Source organism: Eulemur rufifrons, chromosome 7 (genome assembly GCF_041146395.1).
Source record: "Eulemur rufifrons isolate Redbay chromosome 7, OSU_ERuf_1, whole genome shotgun sequence".
NCBI classification, from domain to species: domain Eukaryota; kingdom Metazoa; phylum Chordata; class Mammalia; order Primates; family Lemuridae; genus Eulemur; species Eulemur rufifrons.
In genome coordinates, this window is record NC_090989.1 from 70,306,462 (window position 1) to 70,333,039 (window position 26,578).

General features: G+C 38.3%; 1 protein-coding gene across 1 annotated transcript; it reads left to right on the top strand.

Moving 5' to 3' along the window:
- Nucleotides 1-2,298: 2,298 nt before the first annotated feature.
- Nucleotides 2,299-26,288, top strand: LSG1 (large 60S subunit nuclear export GTPase 1). The gene is made up of 14 exons (XM_069472762.1): nt 2,299-2,397; nt 3,914-4,040; nt 5,770-5,890; nt 6,375-6,461; nt 7,015-7,101; nt 9,972-10,032; nt 11,152-11,328; nt 15,347-15,751; nt 16,957-17,058; nt 17,149-17,291; nt 19,344-19,468; nt 21,722-21,801; nt 23,121-23,294; nt 25,793-26,288. Exons 1-14 carry the CDS (start codon nt 2,299-2,301, stop codon nt 25,970-25,972), a joined length of 1,968 nt encoding a protein of 655 aa, XP_069328863.1. The 3' UTR covers nt 25,973-26,288.
- The last annotated feature ends 290 nt before the right edge of the window (nt 26,289-26,578 follow it).

Below are 26,578 nucleotides of genomic sequence, written 5' to 3' on the forward strand. Positions count from 1 at the left end.
AACAATTTTCCAGTTTGTTCTCACATTCATTGCTCAGTTGCTGGGGGAAAAGTTTGTATAGCTGTGCCAGCTGGTACCCCCACAAACTACTAGGCAATGAACTTGCAGAACTATCTCATTTGCTAACTCTGCAGGACAGGAATTATTATTATCCCCATTAACCAGATAAGAAAATTGAGACTCAGTTCTTTTGTCATTGGTATATTTGAGTAATGTCCTGGGGAAAGTATTAGAATTATCTGTGCTTTACTTGTCAGCTAGGAATAGTTGTTGCTAATTAATCTTACAGTGTCAATGTCCTTTTGACTCCTCGCCAGTCCTTAGTAAATTACTACTTTATTTTTATTGGGTCAAGATTGAGCCCTTAGACGAATGACAAGAGAAACCCAAAGTGTTTGCTTTCTCAAAATTTCTGGAGGTGGCAAAATCTAGAAAAGGAAACTATGGTGAAGTCCCAAGTTCCTGCTTGAGCACTAGGAATGAAAGATGGCAAGTTTCTTTATATTGTCTCCTATTATTGTTATTATTTTTAATGTAAAATCCACTTATTCTTACTTCATGAGTCAGTTTTATCTTTAACCACTCATCTCCAGAGAGACTGCCAGGAGCTATCTGCTAATTCTATTCCATCGGTCTTCTTTATATCTTACTTCTGGAGATTGTATTCAGGGATTTTAAAGATATACTGTGTCTAAATAGGGAAATGGGAGAAATCATGTTCTGATGCATTCCTTCACTGATCTGGGAGCACTGACTTCTCAAAGCCTTGCCAACTACTATACAGCTTGTTAGCAATTGCCTGGGTGCTTCAATCCAATTCAGTAAGAGTCAGCACTGAGGGCTTGGCAGGGAATTCAGAAATGGGAGGGGAGGGGGTATGGTCCCAGTTTTGCCTGCTGCTAACTTGCTGTTATTGACTTTTAGCCAGTCCACTTCAGTGTCTTCATCTGTACTAGAAGGGAGTACACTACTCTTGCTACTCAAAGTGTTGTTCCATGGGCCAGTAGCTTATCACCTGGAAGTTTGTTACAAACAGAGAGTCCTGGGCTTCACCCAAGACATTATGAATCATAATCTGCATATTAATGAGATTCCCAGGGGATTTCTATGTACATTAAGTTTGAGAAACCCTGGGTTAAATGGATTCTTGATCTTGTAATTTCTTTTTTAATTGACAAGTACAAGTTATATATTTCTTACAGTGCACAACATGATGGTTTGATATATGTATACATTGTAGAATAACTAAGTCAAGCTATGTTAGGTAACATATGCATTACCTTCATCCCGTGATTTCTAAAACACATGCTAACAACCCTCATTCCCCACTCTAACCCCCAGGAATGTATAGGGTAGTGACAAGACTTGGGTTTGATTCCTGACACTGCATATATTCGATCTATGACTTGGGCAAGCTGCTTCCTCTCTCTGAGCATAACAGTGAGGTGGTTCTCCGGATTCATGAGAATGTAGTTTACCCGCACACACACCACTCTAAACTGACTTTATATTCCCATTTGGGAAATCTAACGATAAAGTGAGGAATAGAAGAAGCCCAGGCCTCTAGGACTGGAGCCGGCCCATTGTTTTCACTTTAATTTTAATTACAGGAAAATGTTAATGAAATTGTAAAACTAGAACTTGTTTAAACATTTTCTATTTGCAATAAAGCATCAGTCAGTCCCTGTTGGCGTTCCTTGCAACCTTGCTAAGTTCTGGAAATATTATTTAATTTCCCATTCCGAATTCCCATCCAGGCGGGAACTTTTATTGCCAATTCGCAGCTGGAGAAGACTAGGTAAACAAAAAAAAAATATTTAATTGCTGGGCTCCGCGAAGCCACACGAATGGACGCGCTAGGAAGCTCTCCCCACCTCGCGCACAGAAACACTCTTCCTCCCAGTCTCCACCTCCTCCGGACGGAAACAGAGGGAGGCGGGGTTAGCGCCGCGACTATGAACGGCCGTATTTTCCAGGTGCCCTAGTTTTTCGCCGGACGCTAGAGACCGGCGCACAAATTTGGAATGTACCATTCTTTTAACTCGCTCATTCTATCAAAATTTGAGACATTCGTAAATATATCTATAGGGAATTTCCCAGAACAACTTTCGCATTTATATTATATAATACTGGCAAACTCAAAATATAGAAAGAGCATTTTGTAACAAATCATGCCGTTTTTCCCTCTCACCTTCGGGCCTGAATTACTTGGGCTCGCTCAATCGTCACTTCCGGGGATCGAGCTATGAATGCCGGAAACCGCACGCGCTAAGTGATTTCTGGGGTCGCAGTGTTGCTATGGGCCGGAGGAAAGCTCCGGGTGGTGGGTCTCTGGGACGGGCCCTTATCCGCCATCAGACTCAGCGAAGCCATCGCCACCGTCACACTGATTCCTGGGTAAGACAGATATTTCATCTTTCTTATCCTTTCTAGTCTAGTTTTAAGAGCCTGAGTGCTGCAGGGGTCAAAAGTCAGTGACGCCAAATCCGGGTTTTTTGAAGGGTGAGTAGAAATTTCTGCCAGGCCAAGAAGCAGGTCCTCCTCCTAGCAAGGCACAGAACACAGAGGTAAAAAGCTTGAAAGGAGAGCTAGGCATATGAAGTCTTGAATACCAGAATGTCTTATACGTTTGGTTTTTGCCCTAGAAGCTGTGGGAGCGCTTGAGAATATCTGAACAGGAAAAAGACAAAACTTATTTTTGTACTGATTTGTTCAAAGAATTGATACTCCAGAACCGGTTGGTTGCTACCAGAAATTCCTACTTTACCTTTGTTGTTCCTCCTAGTAGCTTAGCTCACAGATGTACCACTCATTTACAAAGTGTGACAGGACCCAATATTTCCCTAGATCTAAGGAAGGTCATAGTAGGATTCTTAAAAAATGAATGAAGCGATTTGACTTGTGTTAATCATTTTGGTCGTCATTTTCACCATTCATTCCGCCAGGTATTTGAGAAAGTTCTGAGTTCTCAGAGCCTGTGCTAAAGTTAAGTATGTACCTGGTGCTAACTATCCATGTGCCCCTGTCACACCATCTGACTTCCATATAGTCTGCGGAATAAACAGCATACAGTGTTTATGAGTATTCATCAGGTCAGAGTTACTCTAAACATTAGATTACTGGTAATTTTAATTGATTTTAAAGCAACTTGTCATAAATGTAACCTTTAGGAAATAGTGGAAAGATAGAATATAAATTTAAAAAAATTTGATTCTAATCCTTAATTTTTGCTGATTCTATAACCTAGAGCAAACTATATAAACTTTTGGTCCTAATTTTTTTTTTCATTTATTTGTACCCGTATTGAGCATATAGCTTATGATGGTGTTTATCAAACTCTGGATTGTGTCTGGAAATCAATGTAGTAGTTTACAGCTAGCATTTTTTCCCCCAGTAAAATAGAATAAGAAATATCAGAATGTATTACTTGTAATAAGGTAACTTTTGTTTCAGGATGCTTTTGTTTCCATTTTACTATACTAACGTACTTGCACATTTGTATCACCATGTGTGTCACACACCTATGGGTTGCTGTGTAAAATGTATTTCTTATTGTGGGACTCTATAAAATGTGGCTAGCAGAGTCATACAGTCTGGGTTCAAGTTCTACCCCTACCACTTAGTTTGTGATTATAGGAAAGTTATTTTGTCTGCTTAAGCCTCTATTTCATCATCAGTAAAATGGAGATAGAATGAAATTTACTTCAAAAAATTTTGGAAATTAACAATATGATGAAGGGGGAGTGACTCTCATGAGGTAAGAAAGTGCTTATTTAAATGTTAACTGTTATTAGTTGTATTGATTCTAAAGGGGCTATAACCACCCTCAAGACCACAGAATAGTTTCAAGGAAGTTTGGACTTGTTTGGATGTTGAGAGCAGCTGTATTTATTACCCTGTGTCTTATTCATAGTTGCATACAAGTGAACTCAATGATGGCTATGATTGGGGTCGCCTTAATCTTCAGTCAGTGACTGAGCAGAGCTCCCTTGATGACTTCCTTGCAACTGCAGAACTTGCAGGAACAGAGTTCACAGCTGGTGAGTTGCTTATTGCTGAGTGCATATGACACTGGTCATGTTTCTGTCTTGCTGACTAGATACAAGTGTACTTGGAAGTGTTTGGAGAACCCTACTAAACTGAAAAAATGGGCTATCTTTAACTCAAAGGCATATATCCCAGAAGCAGTATGGGAAAATCCAGTTGAACTCCAGCTGTGAAGTACAGAATGTACCACAATTTTTAAATTCAGCTCTAAAAAATTCAGATTATATTTCATCATATCAAGTTCAAGAAACTCAATCTCTCATAGAAAAAAGACCAGTCAACATTATGGTGGATAGTACCACAATTTTCCAGAAACTGTTTTCTAATACCACTATTAGAGGCAAAATCCTGTGTCTGCTGCTGTTAGTTAGGCAATTTGGCTTGTATTTTAAAGCACCAGTTAACATAGTGAATTTTTCCGTGTGTGAAATTTGTTTTAGTCACTGTTCTCCATTGTTATTTTGTGTTCTAAGCAGTTAGAAAAGTGCCTGGCACACAGTTAGTATTATAAACTATTCTTTCTACTCTTACTATTATTATAAATGTGATTACGTTATTTAGTAAATGGTTCATTTATTCAGATTATTTTTATTGACACTAGCTACTCTCAGACGTTGTACTGACTACTCAGAGTACATTGTTGAATAAGACAAATTTTGTTTCTGCAAGATTTTGTTTTACGTGCTATGAAGGAATTCTGTAGAAGACAATGGAGTCATAAAAGATGAAGTTAGTTATCATTTCTATCTGAAGGAAGGCTAAGACCAGTCAGGGAAAATCTGATCCTGGGGCTGACTCTTGAACAATGAGTAGATGTTAGAACAGGTGAGATGATACAGGACCTTTTATACAGGTAGGCAGAGGACTCAAGCCAAGATGTGAAGCAGCAGCCAACTTTGTTCAGAAAATAATGGCTAGAAGTTTGGCTTTGCTGGTGCAGGAGGACAGGATGTCATGAGCACAGACACTGAGAGGTGGGTGAGGGCTAGACTCTGGAGAGAATAAAGGGTTAAGGAAGGCTTTACAGGGTTTTTAGCAAGTGCACAACATGATTTCAGATTTCATTTTTTGATAGTTTTTTATTTGGGGGGATTTTTTTCCAGTTTTAATGAGGTATGATTGACAACTAAAAATTGTATATAGTTGTGGTATACAATATGATGTTTGCTTATATGTATACGTTGTGAAATGATTATCATAACCATGTGATTAATATACCCATTACCAAATTTCAAGTATATAATACAGTATATTATTAACTGTAGTTACCATGCTGTACATTAGATGTCCAGAACTGATTCATCCTAAGTGGAAACTTCGTACTTTTTGACCAGCATCTTCCTATTTCCCCTACCCCTGAGTAATCACCATTCTTTCTTCTTCTGTGAGCTTGACTTTTTTAGATTCTACGTGTAAGTGAGATCATGCAGTATGTGTCTTTCTAAGCCTGGCTTACTTAGCATAATGTTCTCGTTCATACTGTCACAAATATCAGGATTTCCCTTTTTAAGGCTGAATAATATTCCATTGTATATATACCATATGCCACATTTGCTTTTCCATTCATCCGTTAGTGAACATTTAGGTTGATTCCCTATCTTGGCTACTGTGACTCATGCTGCATTGAACATGGGAGTACAGATATCTTTAATGGCTATACGAGATTTTATTTTTTAATGAAAAAAGAGACACTTTAATAGTACTTTTCTTTTCTTTGAACAGAGAAACTTAACATTAACATTGTGTTTCCTGGGGCTGGAACTGGATTGTTGTCTTTTGAGGAGAGCCAGAGAATTAAGAAGCTCCACGAAGAAAACAAACAATTCTTGTGTATACCAAGGAGGTGAGTTGAATAAGAATTTAGAATGGGCTGGGTCGGCAGCTCACACCTGTAATTCTGTGGGAGGCCGAGGCAGGAGGATCGCCTGAACTCAGGAGTTTGAGACCAGCCTGAGCAAGAGTGAGACGTCTTTACTAAAAGTAGAAAAGTTAGCCAGGCATGGTGTCATGCGCTTATAGGCCCAGCTACTCAGGACACTGAGGTAGGAGGATCACTTGAACCCAGGAGTTTGAGGTTGCAGTGAGCTACAATAATGCCACTGCACTCAATCTACCCAGGGTGACAGAGCGAGACTGTCTCAAAAAAAAAAAAATAAAAAAATAATTAGAATGTTACAGAGCATACAAGGCCGCTGAGTATAAATTTTTTAAGTCAGTGTTCACATTTTTCCTGCTTCCTTTTCTCAACTGCCATTATTAGATTCAAATTCCCTATTTTATTTTGATAACTTGTATGTGGAATGTTTTCCCCTTTATGATTGTTTCAGACCAAAGTGGGACAAAAAAACAAGCCCAGAAGAACTCAAACAAGCAGAGAAAGATAGCTTTCTAGAATGGAGACGTCAACTTGTCTGGTGAGTGTTAGACTCTGAAGATTGGCCTTGAAATCCTGAGTTCTGGTACTTTGTCATGCTTACATTGCTATTTGCATTTTGACATTTTAATGACATTAAAAAGGAAATGGGAGTATTATACTAACAAGTGCGAATTGATGCGTGTGCAAACACAACATTGCTGGGTGCATGTACATCCTTTGCACAAAGATGGTGGGTTGGTCACTCTTCAGTTCCTGGCCTTTTCTCCTTTCATTCCCTTCTTCAGCCATTGGGTGCCCTGACGTTGATCACTGCTCTCCTGAGCATTGTTTCAGTAAGAGTTGTCAGAGAGAAATGTCACTTTGTTTGGTAAACCTCCAGGGCTTAAATAGCTTAAAGATAAAATTTGAATTTGGTAGAGTGTGATATAAATATATAGTTTTCATATTGACTTAGCAGGAGGTATATAAAAATAATTTATTAGTATTTGTGTATAGTACTTACTTTTTAATGTATAAATTTGAGCATTTATACTGCTTAAAATTCTTCATTATACTCTGGCAAAGATATAAACTTCTCATTTAAAAACCAGGCTAGAAGAGGAACAAAAGCTGATATTGACTCCATTTGAGCGAAATTTGGACTTTTGGCGCCAGCTCTGGAGAGTGATTGAGAGAAGGTGAGTTACTGTTTTCTTTTGTGTAATGAAGACATTGTAATGGTGTTATATTAGATTTGAATATTGATACATGCTTATAGGCACAGGGTCTAGCAGTTGGATGGGGAATTAACCTATGCAAAGGCCTATTGAGAATTATTATAAAAACCGAAAGAATAATACTACTGCATATTTTTTTAAATATAGGGGTTTTTTGTTATTAGAGGAGTACATTGATAAATATGTGAGAATAATGAACATTTTCTGTATAAGATGAATTCTGAAGCACCTATATAGTTATTTCAGCAAATGTACATTAGTTCCTGGTGATAATAATGGAAAACATGGATATGAAAAAGAGTAGGTTCCTACCTGTAAAGAGCATATATGTCATGGGGCAGAGGCAGATATTAAAGCTCATCTCAGCAGATCTTTGTGGGGTTCACCTAAATGCCAAGCAAAGCACCAGGCACCAGAGGCACACAGATAAATGAAGTGCAATCCTTGCACTCAGAGAACTCAATACCTAGTAAAAATGCAAAGGACAGTATGCTTCCTACTTTGTTATAGGTAGAAAGGCAGTGGGCCATGTCGTAGCAGAGAAAGGAACAGTTGATAAGGATTGAGGGAAATCAAGGGGTAATTTTTTTTAATTGGGCTCTGAAAGAAATGATTTTGACAAAATCAAGGTTTTTCATTCTTTTTCATGTAACACTAAGAAAAATTCCTGATAGAAGTTGATGAATCAACTTTCTCTAATCTCATGTCTTTGGTGTGTAGTTAAAAGGTTTTTTGTTTTCCTCAAAGAGCTTCTGAATTATTTTCAGGGACTCCATAAATAAATCTTGGACTTGAAATGATACTTTTTAACAAGGAACTTTCAAGCTGTAGTTTTTTTTTTTCTGAAATCCATAAAACGAACCTAGTAAGAACTTAGGAAACAGGATTCTTTAGGATTCTCAGAAAAGAATGTGATAACATTTAGCATTGTTGATAAGAAAACAGGACTTGGATTAACCTTGTAAAAGTCACTTAAATTTCTTATTAGGGTGATGGAAATATCAAGTTTTTAAAAAAATTGCTTACTTTGCCTCCCTTTTGCTCTCTGGGGTCAGAGAAAGGGCCCTTGGGGTGGGACGTGGGAGGTCAGATCAGCAAGGCAAATCTCTGAGCACCTGAAGAAAGGGAAGCTTGCTGCCAATTACTGGCTTCGTGCACTTTAACAGAAAGGTCCTTTTGCACTTTTTATGCCCCTAAATTAGCAACAGGTTTCCCCAGAATGAGCCTATTCCTGTTGAAACTTACAGCTTCAATTGCATTACAGTATTACTTGCTTATTTTTATTATGTGATATTTCTCTTTTTTTTATATAGAGGAGAGAACGTGTTTCTAACTCAAGGAATACAGTTATACTACATAGATGTGGATCTGAGTTACATAGAAATATTATTAATAATGTGACTGCTGCCACATCTTTTAACAGGAAATATTTATTGATGTGTTCTCCACAGCAGATGTCTCCTGTTTGGTAACATGCTGGCTAAGCCATCTGCCTCTTTAATTCCAATAGCAATTATCAGAAAAGATTTGATGTATAACATGTCATTGAAATGCAGGAAACTGTGGAGGCATTGAGGGCAGAACACTGTATTCCAGTAAGATAAGGCACTCCCATTGTATTGCGTAAACCTTCCTGCCACATGGTTGGCACTTTGCTCTGCATCCTCATTCAGCGCATGAAGCAAGCTATGTTGAAGCGTCTTTTCTTACTGGTGTTTATAAGCTTATTATTCTTTCTACATGTTTGGTAAGTAGACATGTTTATGGACATTGTGGTTTTAGTTTATTAGGCTTTGTCCGTTTTTTGCAATCATTTTTGCATTTACTGGTAAATCCTCAGTTTGAAAGTGAGATATTACCTTAAAGGAGGAAATACTGAAACCAGCTTAATTAGAGAACTTAAAAACAATTAGTCAAAAATCGGCAAGTCTGTGAGTTCCTTTACATCACAAGATTATGCTGAAATTTTAACTATTCTGAAAGAAAATACTTTTAATTGTCAGAAGCTCTACTCTAAATGATAACCTTGATTCCAGCTGTGACTGCCTTCCAGTGGCAGTCTTCCTAGCCACAGAGGCTAGAGGAAGCGGGAGGCTCCTCCCAGGGAAGTCAGTTTTTTTCCTTGCAATGCTGGGTTTCTGTTGTCCCCACTACATTTGTGAGGGATTTGAGAGGCTTGTCATCACTGCAGAAAGTTTCCTTACTGCTACATCTTCTTATGTGTAATAGAAGAAGTTGGACTTGTCATTCCTGCTTCAGTGTGGCAACTTAAGTTGATATTTTGCTGTTTTGTATTTTTGCTAAGTGTATGCTTTCTTCCTTATCATTCCTGGGCTTAAATAAGATACTGGCTTCAGTGGTAGCTGTCAGCAAGTGATTTATTAGTTTTCTTTTGAGGCCTTAACATGAGTACAGATTAGGGACTGAATACTTAGTAGACTTTGCCTTGGAGTGAAGCATTTGTGATACCCTGTCTCTCCAGGAGAGTTTAATGTAAGTTACAGTGGGAAGTTTTAGCTATGAAACATCATCTGAGCCCCTCTAGGCCTTATCAGAACAGTGGAGTGTTACAGTTAAGAGCATGATTCCTGGTCTAGACTGCTTGGTTCCCATCTGGCTCTGTTACTTACTAGCTGGTGGCCTTGGGCAAGTTACTGAACTGCTCTAAGCCTCAGTTTCTTCATATATAAACTGGGGTAATAGTACCTTAAAAAATTAATATATGTCAAGTGCCTAATACATGGCATATGTTTGCTACTGTTGCCATTATCATGTGGTCAGTGATCCTTTTCACTTCACAATGTTTGAACTATCTTGTGTTTGTTTTTCAGTGATATTGTGGTCCAAATAGTAGATGCTCGAAACCCACTCCTATTTAGATGTGAGGATTTGGTAAGTAAAGTTCGACATAATTGGAACGTGAGTCCTTTGGGTAACAATGAGAGGACGGCACCACTTGTAGCAATAACTGTAGGCAAGCATTCTTACTCTCCGCTAGCTTTATTTAATTAGGCCTCCCTTTGTCCCAAGGTCAGGGGCTTGCATAATGCCACTGTTTAGACAGATGTTTTCTCTTCTCAAACAATTGTTTCCATCTGCAGGGAGACACAAACGTGAGCTTTCAAGCTTTCGTTTAGAAGCCACTTTGTTAATAGATGTTTGCCAGTTTCCCATATTTCAAGAGACACCAATTGAAATAATAGTATTTTATTTATTTTATCATGTTCCTAGTCACTTCACTTCTTAATTCATCCCATTAAGTTCTCTCTTCTTACACTTTAGCTATTACTCCCTGTGGTATTTCACAAGTGGTGAACTGAGTTTATAAAACACCACAGGGGATAATAAGGTGTAAGGATCACATGAAGTAATGCAGTGCAGGCTTTGAGGTAAACACTGCACACATGTGAGATGTTCATATTTCTGTTTGAAGACCATAGTACAGATTATTTTTAAATCCACTGGTGAATAACAAAAATCTTAATGGTGAAACTTCTTTTCAAAGCTTACTGAAAAGATTAGTAGAATACACCATAATTAAAAATCTTTTAGGCCGGGCACGGTGGCTCACGCCTGTAATCCTAGCACTCTGGGAGGCCGAGGTGGGCGGATCGTTTGAGCTCAGGAGTTCGAGACCAGCCTGAGCAAGAGCAAGACCCCATCTCTACTAAAAATAGAAAGAAATTATATGGACAGCTAAAAATATATATAGAAAAAATTAGCCGGGCATGGTGGTGCATGCCTGTAGTCCCAGCTACTCGGGAGGCTGAGACAGGAGGATCCCTTGAGCTCAGGAGTTTGAGGTTGCTGTGAGCTAGGCTGACGCCATGGCACTCACTCTAGCCTGGGCAACAGAGTGAGACTCTGTCTCAAAAAAAAAAAAATCTTTTAACTTCAGAAATGGTTTAAAACTAGGGGCAGTAAAAACTTTTATTGGAATCTTTAATGTAATTAGCCTAATTTTTTTTACTTGTTTGAAGAGACCTTTCTAAATACCTTTGTCTTGCTTAGGAATGTTATGTGAAAGAGATTGATGCCAGTAAGGAGAACGTTATTCTGATCAACAAGGCAGACTTACTGACTGCTGAGCAGCGGAGTGCCTGGGCCACATACTTTGAAAAAGAAGATGTGAAGGTTATTTTCTGGTCAGCCTTGGCTGGAGCCATTAAACTGAATGGTGACTCTAAGGTACCCTGGAGTGTGTTTTCAGGTTGGGTTTTAGGGAGGAGGATTTTGATTTCTGAATAATGTGCTTTATGTTTTGTTTTTTCTTATTGAAGATTTGTGGGAATTTTTTTTCCCCTATGTGCTGTGATATTAGGACAACCTATAAAAAAGTGAATCACATGGCTACTTTCTTTGTGGTTGTTAAATAGTCAGACATCTCCAGTGTTGCACACTGATATTAGCTATAATTTTTAATTTTTTCAAAAAGTTTTAGGCAGGAAGTTGTATAGGAAGTTCCACAATGACCTTGTAATTACTTTTAAGAGAAGTCAACAAAAGGGTACAACTGAAGGATGTAGTATTATAACTTCTCAGGACTTGATCAGAATCTCTTTGACTTTGTTTTGAAAACAAAGAAACTAATTCTAAATTTAGGTACACCACATTATTTTCTTTATCCTTTAACCCAAATTTTACAAAAATAGTTTGGGCTTTATTTTTATTTTATAACAAAATAATAAATGTGAGAAGAAATTAGTAATAGAATCTTAGAGCTGGAAGAGACTTAGAAGTAATATCTTTTTCCCTGTCCTCCCTTTCCTTTTCTCCTGCCCTCTATTTATCCAACATCTGTTTTTGATTATTGACTATTTAGCATGTGTTGAACTAGGTTCATTGAATACAATACCCTCCCCTCAGTGAGCTCACAGTTTAATGAACTGTAGCCTCTAACTCTGTGAAGGAATTCCTCCACCTCCCTGTCAAACAGTTCTGTTATTTCTCTGTGACTGTTTTAAATGACAGGGCTCTCGAGACCAGGGAACTCATTCATTTAGAAAGTTCGTCCATTCAGTGAAGCTAAATCAGCCTCCTTAACGTTTGATCTGAGGAGTCATCTTTTGTTCCCTTAGTTCTCTCTTCTGCAGAGTGTATATTTTCTGCTTTCATATTCTTTAAAGACACCATCTCTAGGGCACTCCTCCTGTGTGCCTGTCTGCTTGTGTCAGGATTACAGTTAAAATTGGCTGCACCTAATTGAATATGTTATTCAATAGGTAGTATTTGCCTAGGGCATATACAGAGGGACTCATATTTCTTGTGATCAAGATAGTCTCGTTAATTTAGAGTTTCTGCCAATTCTTCCCTTTCAGGACCTGTATTATACTCTTGGCTCATTAAACCTGTGAGCAACCCAATCCCTCAAACAGACTTATTAAGCAGACATCATCCAATCTTTACATGTGGAAAAAGTTTTTTGTTCTGTTCTACCTAAACTTAGGATAGCACTGTTTCTCTTAAATGTCATGTTAGTGGTTTAGGACCAAGGTAGATTCATTTTTGGGTGTGCAGTTTGCTTTTCTCCCCTTCTAGCTTTGAATCATCTGTAGATTTTGTGTGTTTACCCTTCTATATATTCTTTCAAGTCACTGATACATTTTTAAACAGGATAGGACCAAGGATAATTCTCTGCCAGGTACCACCTTTCTAAATACTTGACATATTTTATTCATTTAATCTTCTCAGCAATAAGTATGGATACTTATTATCCTTAGGCAGTCTGGCTTCATGGTTTCCTGTCTTAAACCGTTATTTCTGTTATTTCAGATCTGTCCTGGGAGTCACCTTCTCGCTGAAGCTTTTAAATAAATATTTATCATTATATTGCTACCCTGATGCACCAACCCAATAACCCTATCAAAAGTGGAAAAAGGATTAGTTTCTATGTCTGTGACATTCCTCAATCTACTAGATTCCAAAGGGAAATGGAGCTGTTTGCATGATCTGTTCTCAAGGAATCCCTGTTGCTTTCTGTTGATGACTGTCTGATTTTTAGGGCTCACTGGCTAACTTGAGGAATTGTTTTAATATCAATCTCTGGATTAGCTATATAGCTCATGGAAGATATTCCTTCTTTCTTTTTAAAAGTTTGATACCATTTGCTTCTCTCAGGTCTTCTGAAATCTCTACTATTCTTCCCGATTTCTTGGGTTATGATAACTTATTTGTAACCATATCTGTATGGTTTTTATGGTTACCACCCATGAGTGGTAAATGATTTTTACCTTTCTCTTTCCAAAGGAAATCTTTCATTAGTAAATAATTTCCACACATGGAGTTGAGTTTTGCTGCTCCAAACACACAGGGTTCTGTGCTCCATGGTGCTTTGCCTTATTAAAGGCAATTATAAAAGAACGTATACATTTGGCAATTATAAAAGAATACGTATATACATATATATAATTGCCTTACTAAAGGCAATTATAAAAGAATGCATACATTTGGGTACCAAACATGACCTTATTTAAAATAGTTTTATATTTATTGTTTTCTTTTCTATCAGAATTTGGTTTTTCTACAGTTCAACTTTTGAAAAACTGTTGACATTTTTCTGAGTTGAGTAGCTCTGTTTTCCCTTAGTTATCTTTATTTTTTTTTTAAAGCCAGTCAAATTTAGCAGTGGGGGGTTGAATATCAACTTTAGTGACACTAATGTTAATAAGTTCTGATAACCCACTACCATTGGACCAGCCCCTTAGTTATCTTTAAATTGCACCGTGTTCCTCAAAAGATTGGCTTTTTTCCTTCTTTCTTTTAAATTTTTTTTTTTTTTGAGAGACAGGGGTCTTGCTATGCTGCCCAGACTGGACTCAAACTCCTGGGCTCAGGCGATCCTCCCACCTCAGCCACCTGATAGCCGGGATTACAGGGGTACACCACCATGCCCAGCTCTTTTCATTTTTAACTGCAATGTCCTTTTATTGTTTTTAAGAATTTTCTGAAGCTAAACTGCTTCTACCCATAGATTTTTTTCCCATTCAAGTACTAACCAGGCCCACCTCTGCTTGGCTTCCCAGATAGACAAGATCAGGCACATTCAGGGTGATATGGCAGTAGTCTATAGCCATACACTAGCCGTAGTTTTTCTACTGCACAATCATGTTTAGTTCACATTCTTGCTTTTAGGCTTCTTTCGTATTTTAAAGTGATTTAAAAGAGCTCACGGTGAGGACACCCTGATTTCTTTACATTCATTGCTCATTTATCATAGAAAGTTCTTCCAATTTTTTGATTTTCTTATAAGCCAGGTGTTTACTTGAGTTGCCAAGCATGCTTATGAAATCATACCTATTTTTCTTGACATTTTGTTTTTATCTCTGCTTTTCTAAAATTTTGAATACATGTTGGACTGAACTCATTGTGTCTCCTTCTGTTCCTGTTGATCATGATAATGCTAATTTATTTGCAGATGATACAAGGTTTGTGTCACTTTCAAATCCCAACAGATTCACCCTTGTTGATAAGAATTACTAATGCTGTAAATTGGCTTATTTCTGCTTTGTTGTCGGTAGAGATTCAGGAGAATTGACACACCCATGTGTGGCAAATGATTTTTACCTTTCTCTTTCCAAAGGAAATCTTTCATTGGCAAATAATTTCCACATACGGAATTGAGTTTTGCTGCACCAAACACACAGGCGTCTGTGCTCCATGGTGCTTTGCCTTATTAAAGGCAATTATAAAAGAATAGCAATTTTTGAAAACATTCAAACCACTGTCTTTAAAAATGCAAATGTAAAATAAAGTACAAATCATAAATTATGTCCTTCTTGCTTTGTGCAGAGAATGTTGAATGTTATCAATGAGAAATACTTTGCTTTATTCTACAGCCCATTGCAAAATAAGGTACTGCCAAAGAGTTCAGTTTAACATGGGCTTTTCCCCTTGCTTTCTTTAAAGAGTATTTTAAATTAAAAAAGTAACACACGTTATTTATACAGAATTCAAATAATACAGAAATATATTAAGTAAAAAGTGAAGGTCTGCTGCTTGTCCCGTCCCACAGAGCACCACTGTTGATGGTTTGTCCTTGCTCCAAAAGGCTTGCACTGTGTCCTCCCTGTATTCACCTTTTCTAGACTCCATCAGAACTTTGCTTGTCCTCTGTTCATCAAAGCCAACTCATTGAGTATTTTGACCAGAGTATAAAGTGCAGTTGTTACAGACTTCTGAGCTTTTGTGGTTTCTGTTATTTCATTAGGAACAAGTAAATGGAAATGATGGAGAAGGCAGCACAACTGAGTTTGAAAATTCCAGTTTTGATGAGTCTGAAATTCCAGACAGTGAGACCGACCGGGATTCTCTCTCACTTAGTGAAGATTCCACTACAGATGAAGACGACACTGAGTACGAGGACTGTCAGGAGGAGGAGGAGGAAGATTGGCAGACATGTTCAGAAGAAGACAGCATCCATGAGGAAGAGGCCTGTGGCCAGGACTGGAAGGAAAGCTGTGCTGCAGATTCTGAGGCTCAGGGCAGCAAATCCCCACAGAAGAGGCAGATACACAATTCTAGCCACCTAGTGTCAAAGCAGGAATTACTGGAACTCTTTAAGCAGCTACACACTGGGAAGAAGGTGAAAGATGGGCAACTTACTGTTGGACTGGTAAGATGAAATGCATCATAAAGTTGTTACCACACAAGCGTCTTTATTCTCCATCCTTTGGTAGCTACATAATGACCCCAGAGAACAGTCAGGCTTCTGCCATCATAGGGAACATTATTTCCCTCCTGTTGCCCACTGGCATCTTGGGCTCAGGCAGTGTGACAGGCAGAGCCTAACTCAAAAGAATGAACTTCCTCAAGGCCTATATTGTTTACATACCTGTTCATATTAAATATATTCTCCAGTCTCCTTCCTGTTTGGCTCTTCCTATCATATGAATTACTAAAAGAGACTAGAATGAGAGAGCTTTTAATGTTGTCTCCAGACTTCTGGTCCAGCGTTCCTTTGGCATCCTGTGATCTTTGCCAACTTAAACTGTAAATGTTCCAGATCCATATTAGGAAGAATCCCGACATCTTGGGGCCAGGCAAAATATGACAGATGCTTTAGTTGTATAAACGCTACATAGCACATAGGGAAAAGGAGATCACATCTCTAACTATATGCACCCTAATTCCAAAAGTGGATATGGAAGTGCCCAAGACCCAAGAGGATATGGCATGGCTCCAGGTAACCACATCCTTAGCTAAGGAAATGTGAGATGTTGGAGAAAGTATTTATTATAAAGTTCTTCCACCTAGGAGAACAAAACAGTGGAGGACAGGAGATTATGGCAGGTTGGAATAGGTTTTACTCACTCTACAAACATTTATTGGTCACCTGCCACATGCTAGGCATTCTGCTGAGCCCTAAGTAAAAAGTTACTGAAAATTAAAATCAGTTGTATGTTGTGATTATTAAAATGTCCGCTCATAATCCCGGATTGGGTTAGAACTATACAAAAAAAAAGAGAAAAAAAAAAAAGATAAAATGTCCGCTCAGCTTCAGCCAGTGTGGAAGACTGCAGATGGGGCAGTGAAGGAGGCAGGTACGAGGGGGTGAGATTTACTGTAGCATCTGCTGCTAACAGCAAAACCTATAAAAACAAAATGCACATAGCTTGACCATTCATCGCTGTGTCTGAATTAATATACCCACACCACAGGAGAAAAAAAAGATGTCTGTCAAGAGACAAAGCATCTATTTCAAATAATCTTCTGAAATAACCAGATGCTTATGCTAGTGTTGCTACCATTTATATAGTATCTTAGGGTCTTTGATAGATGTGCCATTTGTCTATTTGGTAACTTCTGAATCTGTTCTAGGTGGGCTATCCTAATGTTGGTAAGAGTTCAACAATCAACACCATCATGGGCAATAAGAAAGTATCTGTATCTGCCACCCCTGGTCACACCAAGCATTTCCAGGTATTTCTACAGTTCCTTACCACTCACACACAGCTTTTCTTTCCCTTCATCTGCTATATGCCCAGCATAAACCTCTTACTTGTCTTTCAGACTCTCTATGTGGAACCTGGCCTCTGCTTGTGTGACTGCCCAGGCCTAGTGATGCCATCTTTTGTGTCTACCAAGGCAGAAATGACTTGCAATGGAATCCTCCCAATTGACCGGATGAGAGATCACATCCCACCTGTATCACTGATATCCTTTCTGCTTCAGAAACACTCTGGTTGTTACATGTGTATTAGGGCTTCATGTTTGTTTTGGACATTTGAGGAATTCGGGTTTTATATCTTAAGAATGGAGAATCTAAAATACTAGTGAACTGCACAAGTTTATACAGTGAGATAGCATCAGGACTTCAGAATACAGTGAGATAGCATCAGGACTTCAGAGTTAGAACCTTATCTCCTGATTTTTCAGCAGTGTAGCCTGGTATAAATGGAAAAGCCCAGGCTTTGGATACTCAGCCCCATGTTGCAAACCGATTTTACGCTGCCATTTGACTATTTGAGTGACCTTGGAAAACTTAACTTTCCAAATACTTTACTTTTCTATAAAATGAGGAAGATATCATCTGTATCTTAGTTGACTATGAGTACTCAATCGTTATAGCTAACACTTATTGAATGCTTGCTGTGTGCTCTTCTAAACACTTACCAAGCGGTATTTCATTTATTCCTCAACTCTTGAGGTGGGTACTGCTGCTATTTCCACTTCCTTGAGGAAACTGAGGCACAAAGTAGTTAAAATGTTTGCCTAACATCTCACAGCTAGTAAGTAGTAGATTAGGAACTCTGCCACCTCTCAGCAGCATAATGAGTTAACTTACGTGAAGCGTCCAGGATCACTATTACACAGGCATGAAAAAAGTACTCAAAGTTAGATCTGCTAAGAACTGTGCACAGTCTTACAATTGTACCCTACTTACAAGCTAACAAGCTTGTCTGTTACTGTTTTGTGGATGCTGGCAGAAGAGAGGCGTCCGCTCAGTGAGCCTGTGGCCCACTAATCTGTTAGCTTTTGAGTAGAGTGAAATTCTAGACCTTGCATAGTCCTTGACAAGATGCTTCATGACTACATTTAAGACCGCAGCTTTTTGTTTACTCCAGTTTGTTTTCCCATTCTGTAAGAAATGAGTAAGAATTAGTTTCTCTCTAGGATAAATTAAAAATAGCAGATGACTAAAATGGAATACTCTACAATTGTTGTACTAAATCTACGTATAGCAACCTGGGTAAATCTCAAAACAGTACACGTACATATATAGTACCATACCATTTTTGTAAAAATTTTCATCTCATAAAACACTTTGTATTTGTAGACATGTATGTACTTAAAAGTATGCAAAGTAGACTGAAGGATGCACCACAAACTACTTAACTCTGGATGGGGGAAGAGGCTACAACAACTCTTGTGGGGTTTTTTGGTAGAGACCAGGTTTCACTATTGCCCAGGCTGGTTTCAAATTCCTGGCCTCAACAATCCTCCTGCCTTGGCCTCCTGAAGTGCTAGGATTAAAGGCATGAGCCACCATGCCCAACCTACTATAATGTTTTAAAAGCTTAAATTTTTAAAATTTAAATTATTTGAAATATTGTTGATTCTCAGTAGTTGGAAACACAGGTATTATACTCTATATTTTTTAAGTCCCTCTGTAAATGAATAATCAGACACGTATTGAGCATTTACTACAAGCTACATTAGGTTAAGTGCTGTGGAGGATACAGGCATAAATAGGAGGTGGATCCTGCCCTTTAAGATCAGTCTGTGGTGGATGTGAGGCATGTACACGAATAACTGGGGTTCAAGGTAGAATATTGTTAGTGGCTTAAGGAAAATATAGATAAATTGTGGGGGATTAGACATGGGAGGAAAAATAATCTTAGACATTAGACACAGACTCTGTGCTATATCTCTAGATTAGGATTATCTCACAGATTTATAGTTTATTCAGAATCTTGCTTTTCAATGGTAAAAATGTGTCATCTTTAAGGTTTATTACAGATATTTTAATACTTGTTATTTTAAAATAATTTATTTGGAAGTGGTCATTGGTGCACAAGGCTTTGTTTTAAAAGGACAAAAACAACTGTGTCTTTTAAAATTGCTGAATAACTGTACTCATCCTTTGGAGAAGAGAAAGGATGTTTGTCACAGAAGTGGTAAGATACCATGTTCTTACAGGCATGTGTCGGATGCCATGGGGAGGATGGGGTTGGTTTAAGAGAATGGATTCCTTAACAAGCTTATGTTTGCCAGAATATTCCCAGACATGTTTTAGAAGCTACCTATGGCATTAATATCATAAAGCCTAGAGAGGACGAAGACCCCCATCGACCTCCAACGTCGGAAGAACTGTTGACGGCTTATGGATGTGAGTCTTGATTTATTTTAAAACATGAACAAATATTTCCAAAGATACAAATTTAGGATTTTTCTTTAGCATTTTTCACATTATCTTCCAGGGTTGATGTTTTTGTTGTCTCTGCGGGTCTTGCCTACAAAGTAGCCTAAAGCAAAAGCCTTTAGGCCTTTTGCTACCTTGGTGGTACCCAAGTGCAGGCATAGGAGTTCTGATCTGAAGCTGTGTTGGCTTTTTCTGGAGTCTTCGCCCAGACAGAGAAGAAAAGGGATGTTTGGGGAAAAATGAATATGCTTATCAGAGTTGGAGAGGAAAGTTACAAGGGGAGCATCAGAAAGCAATTCCGCCAGAGACTGGGACAGGGCAGAACTTGGGTAGGATAGGGGCATAAAGCATCCCCCTGCCCCTTTCATCAGCCCCTTATAAACTTCATTTGACATTAAAGTGAATCCATAGCTCTCCCACCGCCACGTTTTACCCTAGTTCTACATAGGAAGCTATCATTTCCTACTTAAATATAAACTTTAAAGGTGGTCTGGAGAATCTGTGTCAACCTAAACAAATAGCAATGTTAGAAACATTTCTGTGCCTATGTGGCTTGTATTTAAAGGGATTGTCACTGGCTGGGAAGGAATAAGTTATTTGAGTATTTATTGACAGAGAAAGGTAATTTGATATGAACCACACTTAAATCAGACCTTGAACTTAGACACTCTAAAGAGAATAAATACTTACCACTTGTGGTGAGACTACTGTAATTATAGAATCACAGAACAAGAAAAGACCTTAAAGATCACCCACCTTCTAGCCCTGCTTTTTAAGACAAGTAATCTGAACTCAGAGCATGGAGATGACTTGCCCAAGGTGAGGTGGCATAGCCTAGATGAGACCTCGCTCCATGATGCTAGCCTGAAAAATAAGGAAAGGTGGACTTCCACCAAACTTTCAATTTAATTTGACTTCCAGATAAAACTGAAAATTATGTGAGTCTTTGAAGATTTTTTATCTAATACTATCTGATAAAATTAGAGTGAGGAAAAGGCCAGTTTATAAAAACAGACGACCACTCACATACAGTTTCTAAGATCACTATCTGCAGGTCCATACAGAATAAAGTCTCTGGCAGTAAATTTTAAAAGACATTGCCAAATTACTCTCGTTTTACATTGTATTTCTGTAAATACTAATGAAATTGAGCAACTTTCGGTGCTTGTTGGCCATTTATATTTCTTCTGGAAATCACCTTTTTCTATGCATTGTTTCTGTCTTAATGATTTGTAGGAATTATTTGTTATGTGTGGTACACATGTTTTTCCCAATGTTTGTTTATGGTTTCTTTGGCCCTATAGAAGTTGACAATTTTAATAGACTATTTTTTCCTTTTTGGCTTGACAACATTTGGTATTTGATTTGTAAAGTCCTTCCTTATCCCAAAAAGATAAAACCATCTTCCTGTAATATTTTTTTTTAACTTGTAGATTTTTAATATACCTAAATTTATGTTTGCGTATTATGTGAATTAGGATTCTCTTTTCTTCTAAATTGAAAAAGCCAACACACTTCTAGTATGTAAAGGAGCTGAGTTTTTAACCCAGCCTGTCTGCTGAAGCCTGTGTTCCTAACCACTATGCTGTGCTGCTCTATTCTAATTGAATTAGTAGTGAAGGGATCTTTAGGTGTGTCATTAATTAAGAAAACTTGCTCTGCTGCTGTTGGTGTTGTTAATAATGACAACATAGCATTCTCCTGCCTATAGCCTCCATGAATAAATGTTTAAAATGAAGGGATAGGCCAGGTGCAGTGGTGTATGCCTGTAGTCCCAGCTACTCAGGAGACTGAGGCAGGAAGATCACTCGAGCTCAGGAGTTTGAGGCTGCAGTGAGCTATGATCACACCTGTGAATAGCCACCACATTCCAGCCTGGGCAACATAGTGAGGCCCCATCTCTTAAAAAAAAAAAAAAAAAAAAAACTGAAGGGGTGGAAGAAGTAACTGGAGTAGAGAGAAATTGAATGTGTCCTTTATAGTGTGGTCCTAGGTGGTTGTTAGAATAGTAGATGTAACTGTAGAGTCTATTCTCCTTGATTATCAAATGTTTTTAATGCTAAACAAAATATATTCTACAATGATAATTTTTAAAAAGTAGGAGTAGAAATGCATAGTTAGTGTAGTAATAGACTAAATGACTAAATGTACATCATCTCAGTTGTCTTTGTGGTGATAGTCTGTTTTCTGTGGTTTTGCAAAATTCGTTTCTCTTCCCAGATATGCGAGGATTCATGACCGCACACGGGCAGCCAGACCAACCTCGATCTGCACGCTATATCCTGAAGGATTACGTCAACGTGAGTGAACCCTGCTTCCTACTGCTCTCAAATAAGCAAGTCTTTTCCCACATACCGTGTGCTTAGATAATGGCAACCTATTAAGTTATAAAGGAGATATTTTTTCATTGAGGTTGTGTTATAACTGGGGTTGTGTTCTTGATCCAGGGTAGTTAATATCATGTGGATTATACAAGTGACTAGTAACATACGAAAGGAAAGATGAAGACTTCTGAACCTATTTTGAGTGAAAATTATCAATTTATGCATCTGGTTTTTTGATTTCCTACAGCCCTTTGCTTGTTTCAGTTGCAGTTATTGTCGCAGTCTTCCTTATAATATAGCTGTTTACATCCCTATCTCTACACAATAATAATGGCCAACATTTCTTCAAAGGTAACTGTGCTAGGAATAGTTCTGTTTTACAAGTGTTACCTAAGTAAAAATACATAAATCTGTGAGGTTATTCTCCTATTACCATTAAGAAGGTGCTATTTTGAGTTTTTGTTATTAGTAAGATGGGAGTTAACAGTGTCTGTCCATGAGATCATTATGGGAAATAAATGAAACACTAAGCTCAGTGCTGGAAGCATAATAAGCCCCCAATAATTGTTATATATTAAGTTTAACTCTTTCTACAAATAAGCGTTACAGGGCCCTGGTAATAACTAATTGTGAGGATTTTGCTGCTCCTCTTCTCAAACCATATTAGCAGAGCTCTTGGAGCATAGAAATAAAAGTGGGCAGCCATATGGTCTTGCCTCAGTTTGGGAAGAAAGTAGTTAATACTATTGGTATAGATAAGTCATTTATTAATTTACCATTTATTTAACTGTGGAGGATGCAAAGATGAGGTTAAAATAGAGCTTTTAGAGCATTTATGGTGGAAAGAGGCAAATTTGTACCCAGTAAGCAACTGCAACCCACATACAGGAATCTGGAAACTATCGTAATTTCAGTATTCTAGCCCAATATCCCCATTAGTACAGTCATAACTGTCCAGTTGTGTCCTGGGTTTTGTTTGGAACACATTCGCCATAAGTATAATCATATAAATGTATCGAAGAATGCTTTAGTTGAAATGCAAACAAGGTAAAAAGAACAGAGAAGACAGGGATTTCATTCTAGCCTGGGGGCCATGGGAAGAGCTAGGTCTCTAGAACACTTTTGTCATTGGTGTATTAGAGTAAGGACTCTTCAGTTGCAGTAGACCAAGACCCAACTCAGCTAGCTTAATCAAAAAGCAGAGCTCCATCAGAGTGTGGCTGGTTGGAGGTATCTCCTCTGAGGACACAGATGGTACTCAGGATGCACTGTTATCGTTGGTGTTGTCTTCGCAGGGGAAGCTGCGGTACTGTCATCCTCCTCCTGGAACAGATCCTGTGACCTTTCAGTACCAACACCAGCGACTCCTAGAGAACAAAACAAATGGTGATGAAATAAAAATGCAGCCAGCTGGAAATAAAAAAGCAAAGCAGATTGAAAATGTAGTTGACAAAACTTTTTTCCATCAAGTAAGTTTTAAATTTTTGCTTTAACTTCTGATCCAGCACACCTTTTTAACAGCTTTATTGGGGTATCATTCACATACCATAAACAAATTTTAATCACCCCAAAAAGAAGCCCATACTCGTTAGTATTCATTCCCCATTCCTCTCTCCCCACAACCCTGCCAGCCACTGATCTCTTTATAGATTCGTCTATTCTGGACATTGCATATCAACGGAATTATTTACTATGTTGGCTTTTATCACTATGTTATTTCACTTAGCATAATATCTTCAAGATGCATCCATGTTGTAGCATGTGGCAGTACTTCTTTTTATTACCAAATCACATTTCATTGTATAGATACACCACAATTTGTTTATCCATTTATCAGCTGATGGACATTTGGATTGTTTCTACCTTTTGGCTGTTAGGAATAATGCTGCTGTGAACATTTGTGTACCAATTTTTGTGTGGATGTGGGTTTTCAATTCTTTTGTGTATATAGGTAGGAGTGGGGTTCCTGGATCATATTATAGCTCTATATTTAACATTTGAGGTGCTTTCCAAAAGTGACTATACCATTTTACATTCCCACCAACAGTGTATGAGGTTTCCAATTTCTCCACATCCTTGTCCACATTTATGATTTTCTGCCTTTTTTATTTTAGACATCTTAATACATGTGAAATGGTGTCTCATTATGGTTTTGATTTGTATTTCCCTAATGACTAATGATGTTGAGCATGTTTTCATGTGCTCATTGGCACATGTATATTTTCTTTGGAGAAGTGTCTTTTATTGAGTTGTAAGAGTTCTTTTTATATTCTGGATACAAGTCCCTTGCCAGATTTATGATTTGCAAATATTTTCACTCATTTTGTCAGTTGTCTTTTCTCTGAGCCAACACATTTGGTGATAGAAAGTGCTAAAGAAACAGACTTCACAAATGTCTTCTGCACTTTGAAAATATTAATAACTTTAATTGCTTATATCACAGCTATAATTTGTAGGCAGCATTTTAAAGGACAAATTTATGTGCAGGAAAGTTGAATCATACAGTTGTTTCTAATATACTTTAAAAATGTTTTTAAGTGACTACTATAGCAAAAAAGGCAGGGAGGGGGGATGTCAGCTGTATCCAGAGGAGGTTTCCATATTTATCCGGTGCTTTATCTGTGTGCATCACATGATGAGCCGGGAAGGCAGGCCAAGCAAATGTTATCATCCCCATTTAGACCACCGAGGATATTGAGGCACAAAGAGACTAAATGATTTAGCCAAGGGCACTTGTGTTTTTTTTTCTCATTTATTTATTTATTTTTTTAATAGAGTCTCGCTCTGTCATCTGGGCTAGAGTGCTGTGGTGTCAGCTTAGCTCACAGCAACCTCAAACTCCTGGGCTCAAGCGATTCTCCTGCCTTAGCCACCTGAGCAGCTGGGACTACGGCTACACACCACCATGCCTGACTAGTTTTTCTATTTTTTAGTAAAGATGGGGATCTCACCTTGCTGAGGCTGGTCTTGAACTACTGACCTCAAGGGATCCTTCCGTCTTGGCCTCCCAGAGTGCTAGGATTATAGGCATGAGCCACCATACCGGCCAAGGGCACTTGTTTTAAATTACGAAGCTAGGATAGAACTTAGATATTTATGGCTCCTAGTTTGAATTATTTCCAAATCTGTGCTAATATTTGGAAGAAAATTTACCAATATGCAGAAAGATTACAAGTTCTTTCTTGGGCCTACAGCTGTCATACAGGACATTTAATTTGAATTTGTAAAATGTTTAGAAAAAATGTCTACAGGCAGTATACAAGAAAACTGAAAACCTATCATTAACTGTAATATAATTCATGTGTCTAACCTTTAGCCTCTAGGGTAATATTTTACTATTATAAGAAGATTTTTGGGTGTTACTTTATATTTGCAAATCATATTGGATTAAATTTATTTTGCTAAGTAAACTTAAAATCTGTTTAGAGTCAGTTTCTAATTTGGGTGAAGCAGGTTGAGTTTTGATATTAAGACAGAGATTATGGGTCTAGTTATAGACAGTTACAGATGGCATTTGAAGCTATGGGACTAAACAAAGTTGACAAGGGAATGAGGAGGGAAAAGAGATAAACTAAACATGGAATGCTAGGAAGAGAAAGAGAACCAGTGAAAGAGGTGGAAATTCACTGAGTGATTTACTATTGCTGTTTATCTTGAAGTGGTCCATAAGCAGTACCATTCATACCCCTTAAAGCTGTGGTCCCCAGCCCCTGGGCCTGTTAGGGACTGGGCTGCAGAGCTCCACCACTCACCCCTGTCCATGGGAAAATTGTCTTCTGTGAAACTTAAGAACCAGGGGGCCACACAGCAGGAGGTGAATGGCGGTCCAGCAAGCGAAGCTTCCTCAGTGTTTACAGCCACTCCCCATCAGTTGCGTCACCGCCTGAATTCTGAAAAGGTTGGGGACCACTGCCTTTGGAAGGATAGCCTGTTGATCTCTCAAATGATGTTTTCTCTTATTTCCTAGGAGAATGTGAGAGCTTTGACCAAAGGAGTCCAGGCTGTGATGGGTTACAAGCCTGGGAGTGGCATGGTGACTGCAGCTACCGGGAGCTCTGAGACCGTGGCTGGGAAGCCCTGGAAAAAACATGGCAACAGAAACAAAAAAGAGAAAAGTCGTAGACTGTACAAGCACCTGGATATGTGAACTTGGGCTGCAGTAGAAATGGCATCTGTGCTGTGCAGATGGAAAATTACAGAAGCTGCTTGTGCCTGTAGAACTTTCCAAGACACTGGCACTCTAGAATGGACCCTGCTCTCATAGAGCACCCAACAGTCTTGATGTCAAGGCTCAGGGGCTCCAGGAAACACCAACTCTGACTAAAAGTAGTCATCTCAGAGCCCCAGAAAACTCCTATAGGAGGCTGAACTTAAAGGAATGAATGATGTGTTTGTTTGTGTAAACATATTCACAAATGCATACTAATTTGTAAGTAATTTGTAAGTCGGAAATTTTTTGAAAAGATATTAAAATTAAATTGCCATTAACAGATGTTTTATTGGTTTAAGTAGATAAACTGCCATTTGGACATTCTTGACTGGGATTTTAGATGGACTCTTTTGAGTACATTATTTAGATTAGTGGTTCTCAACCTCATACACACACCCCTAACATCCCTGATATGGCAGGAGGCTGGGGGGGCTAGTGTGTGTAGTTTTAAAAAGCCCCTGGGGAGCATGACTTTCCACGTAGAAAACCACCATCACCATGAGCCACTGCTACAGAGGAAAGCATGTGTTCATAGTTAACCCA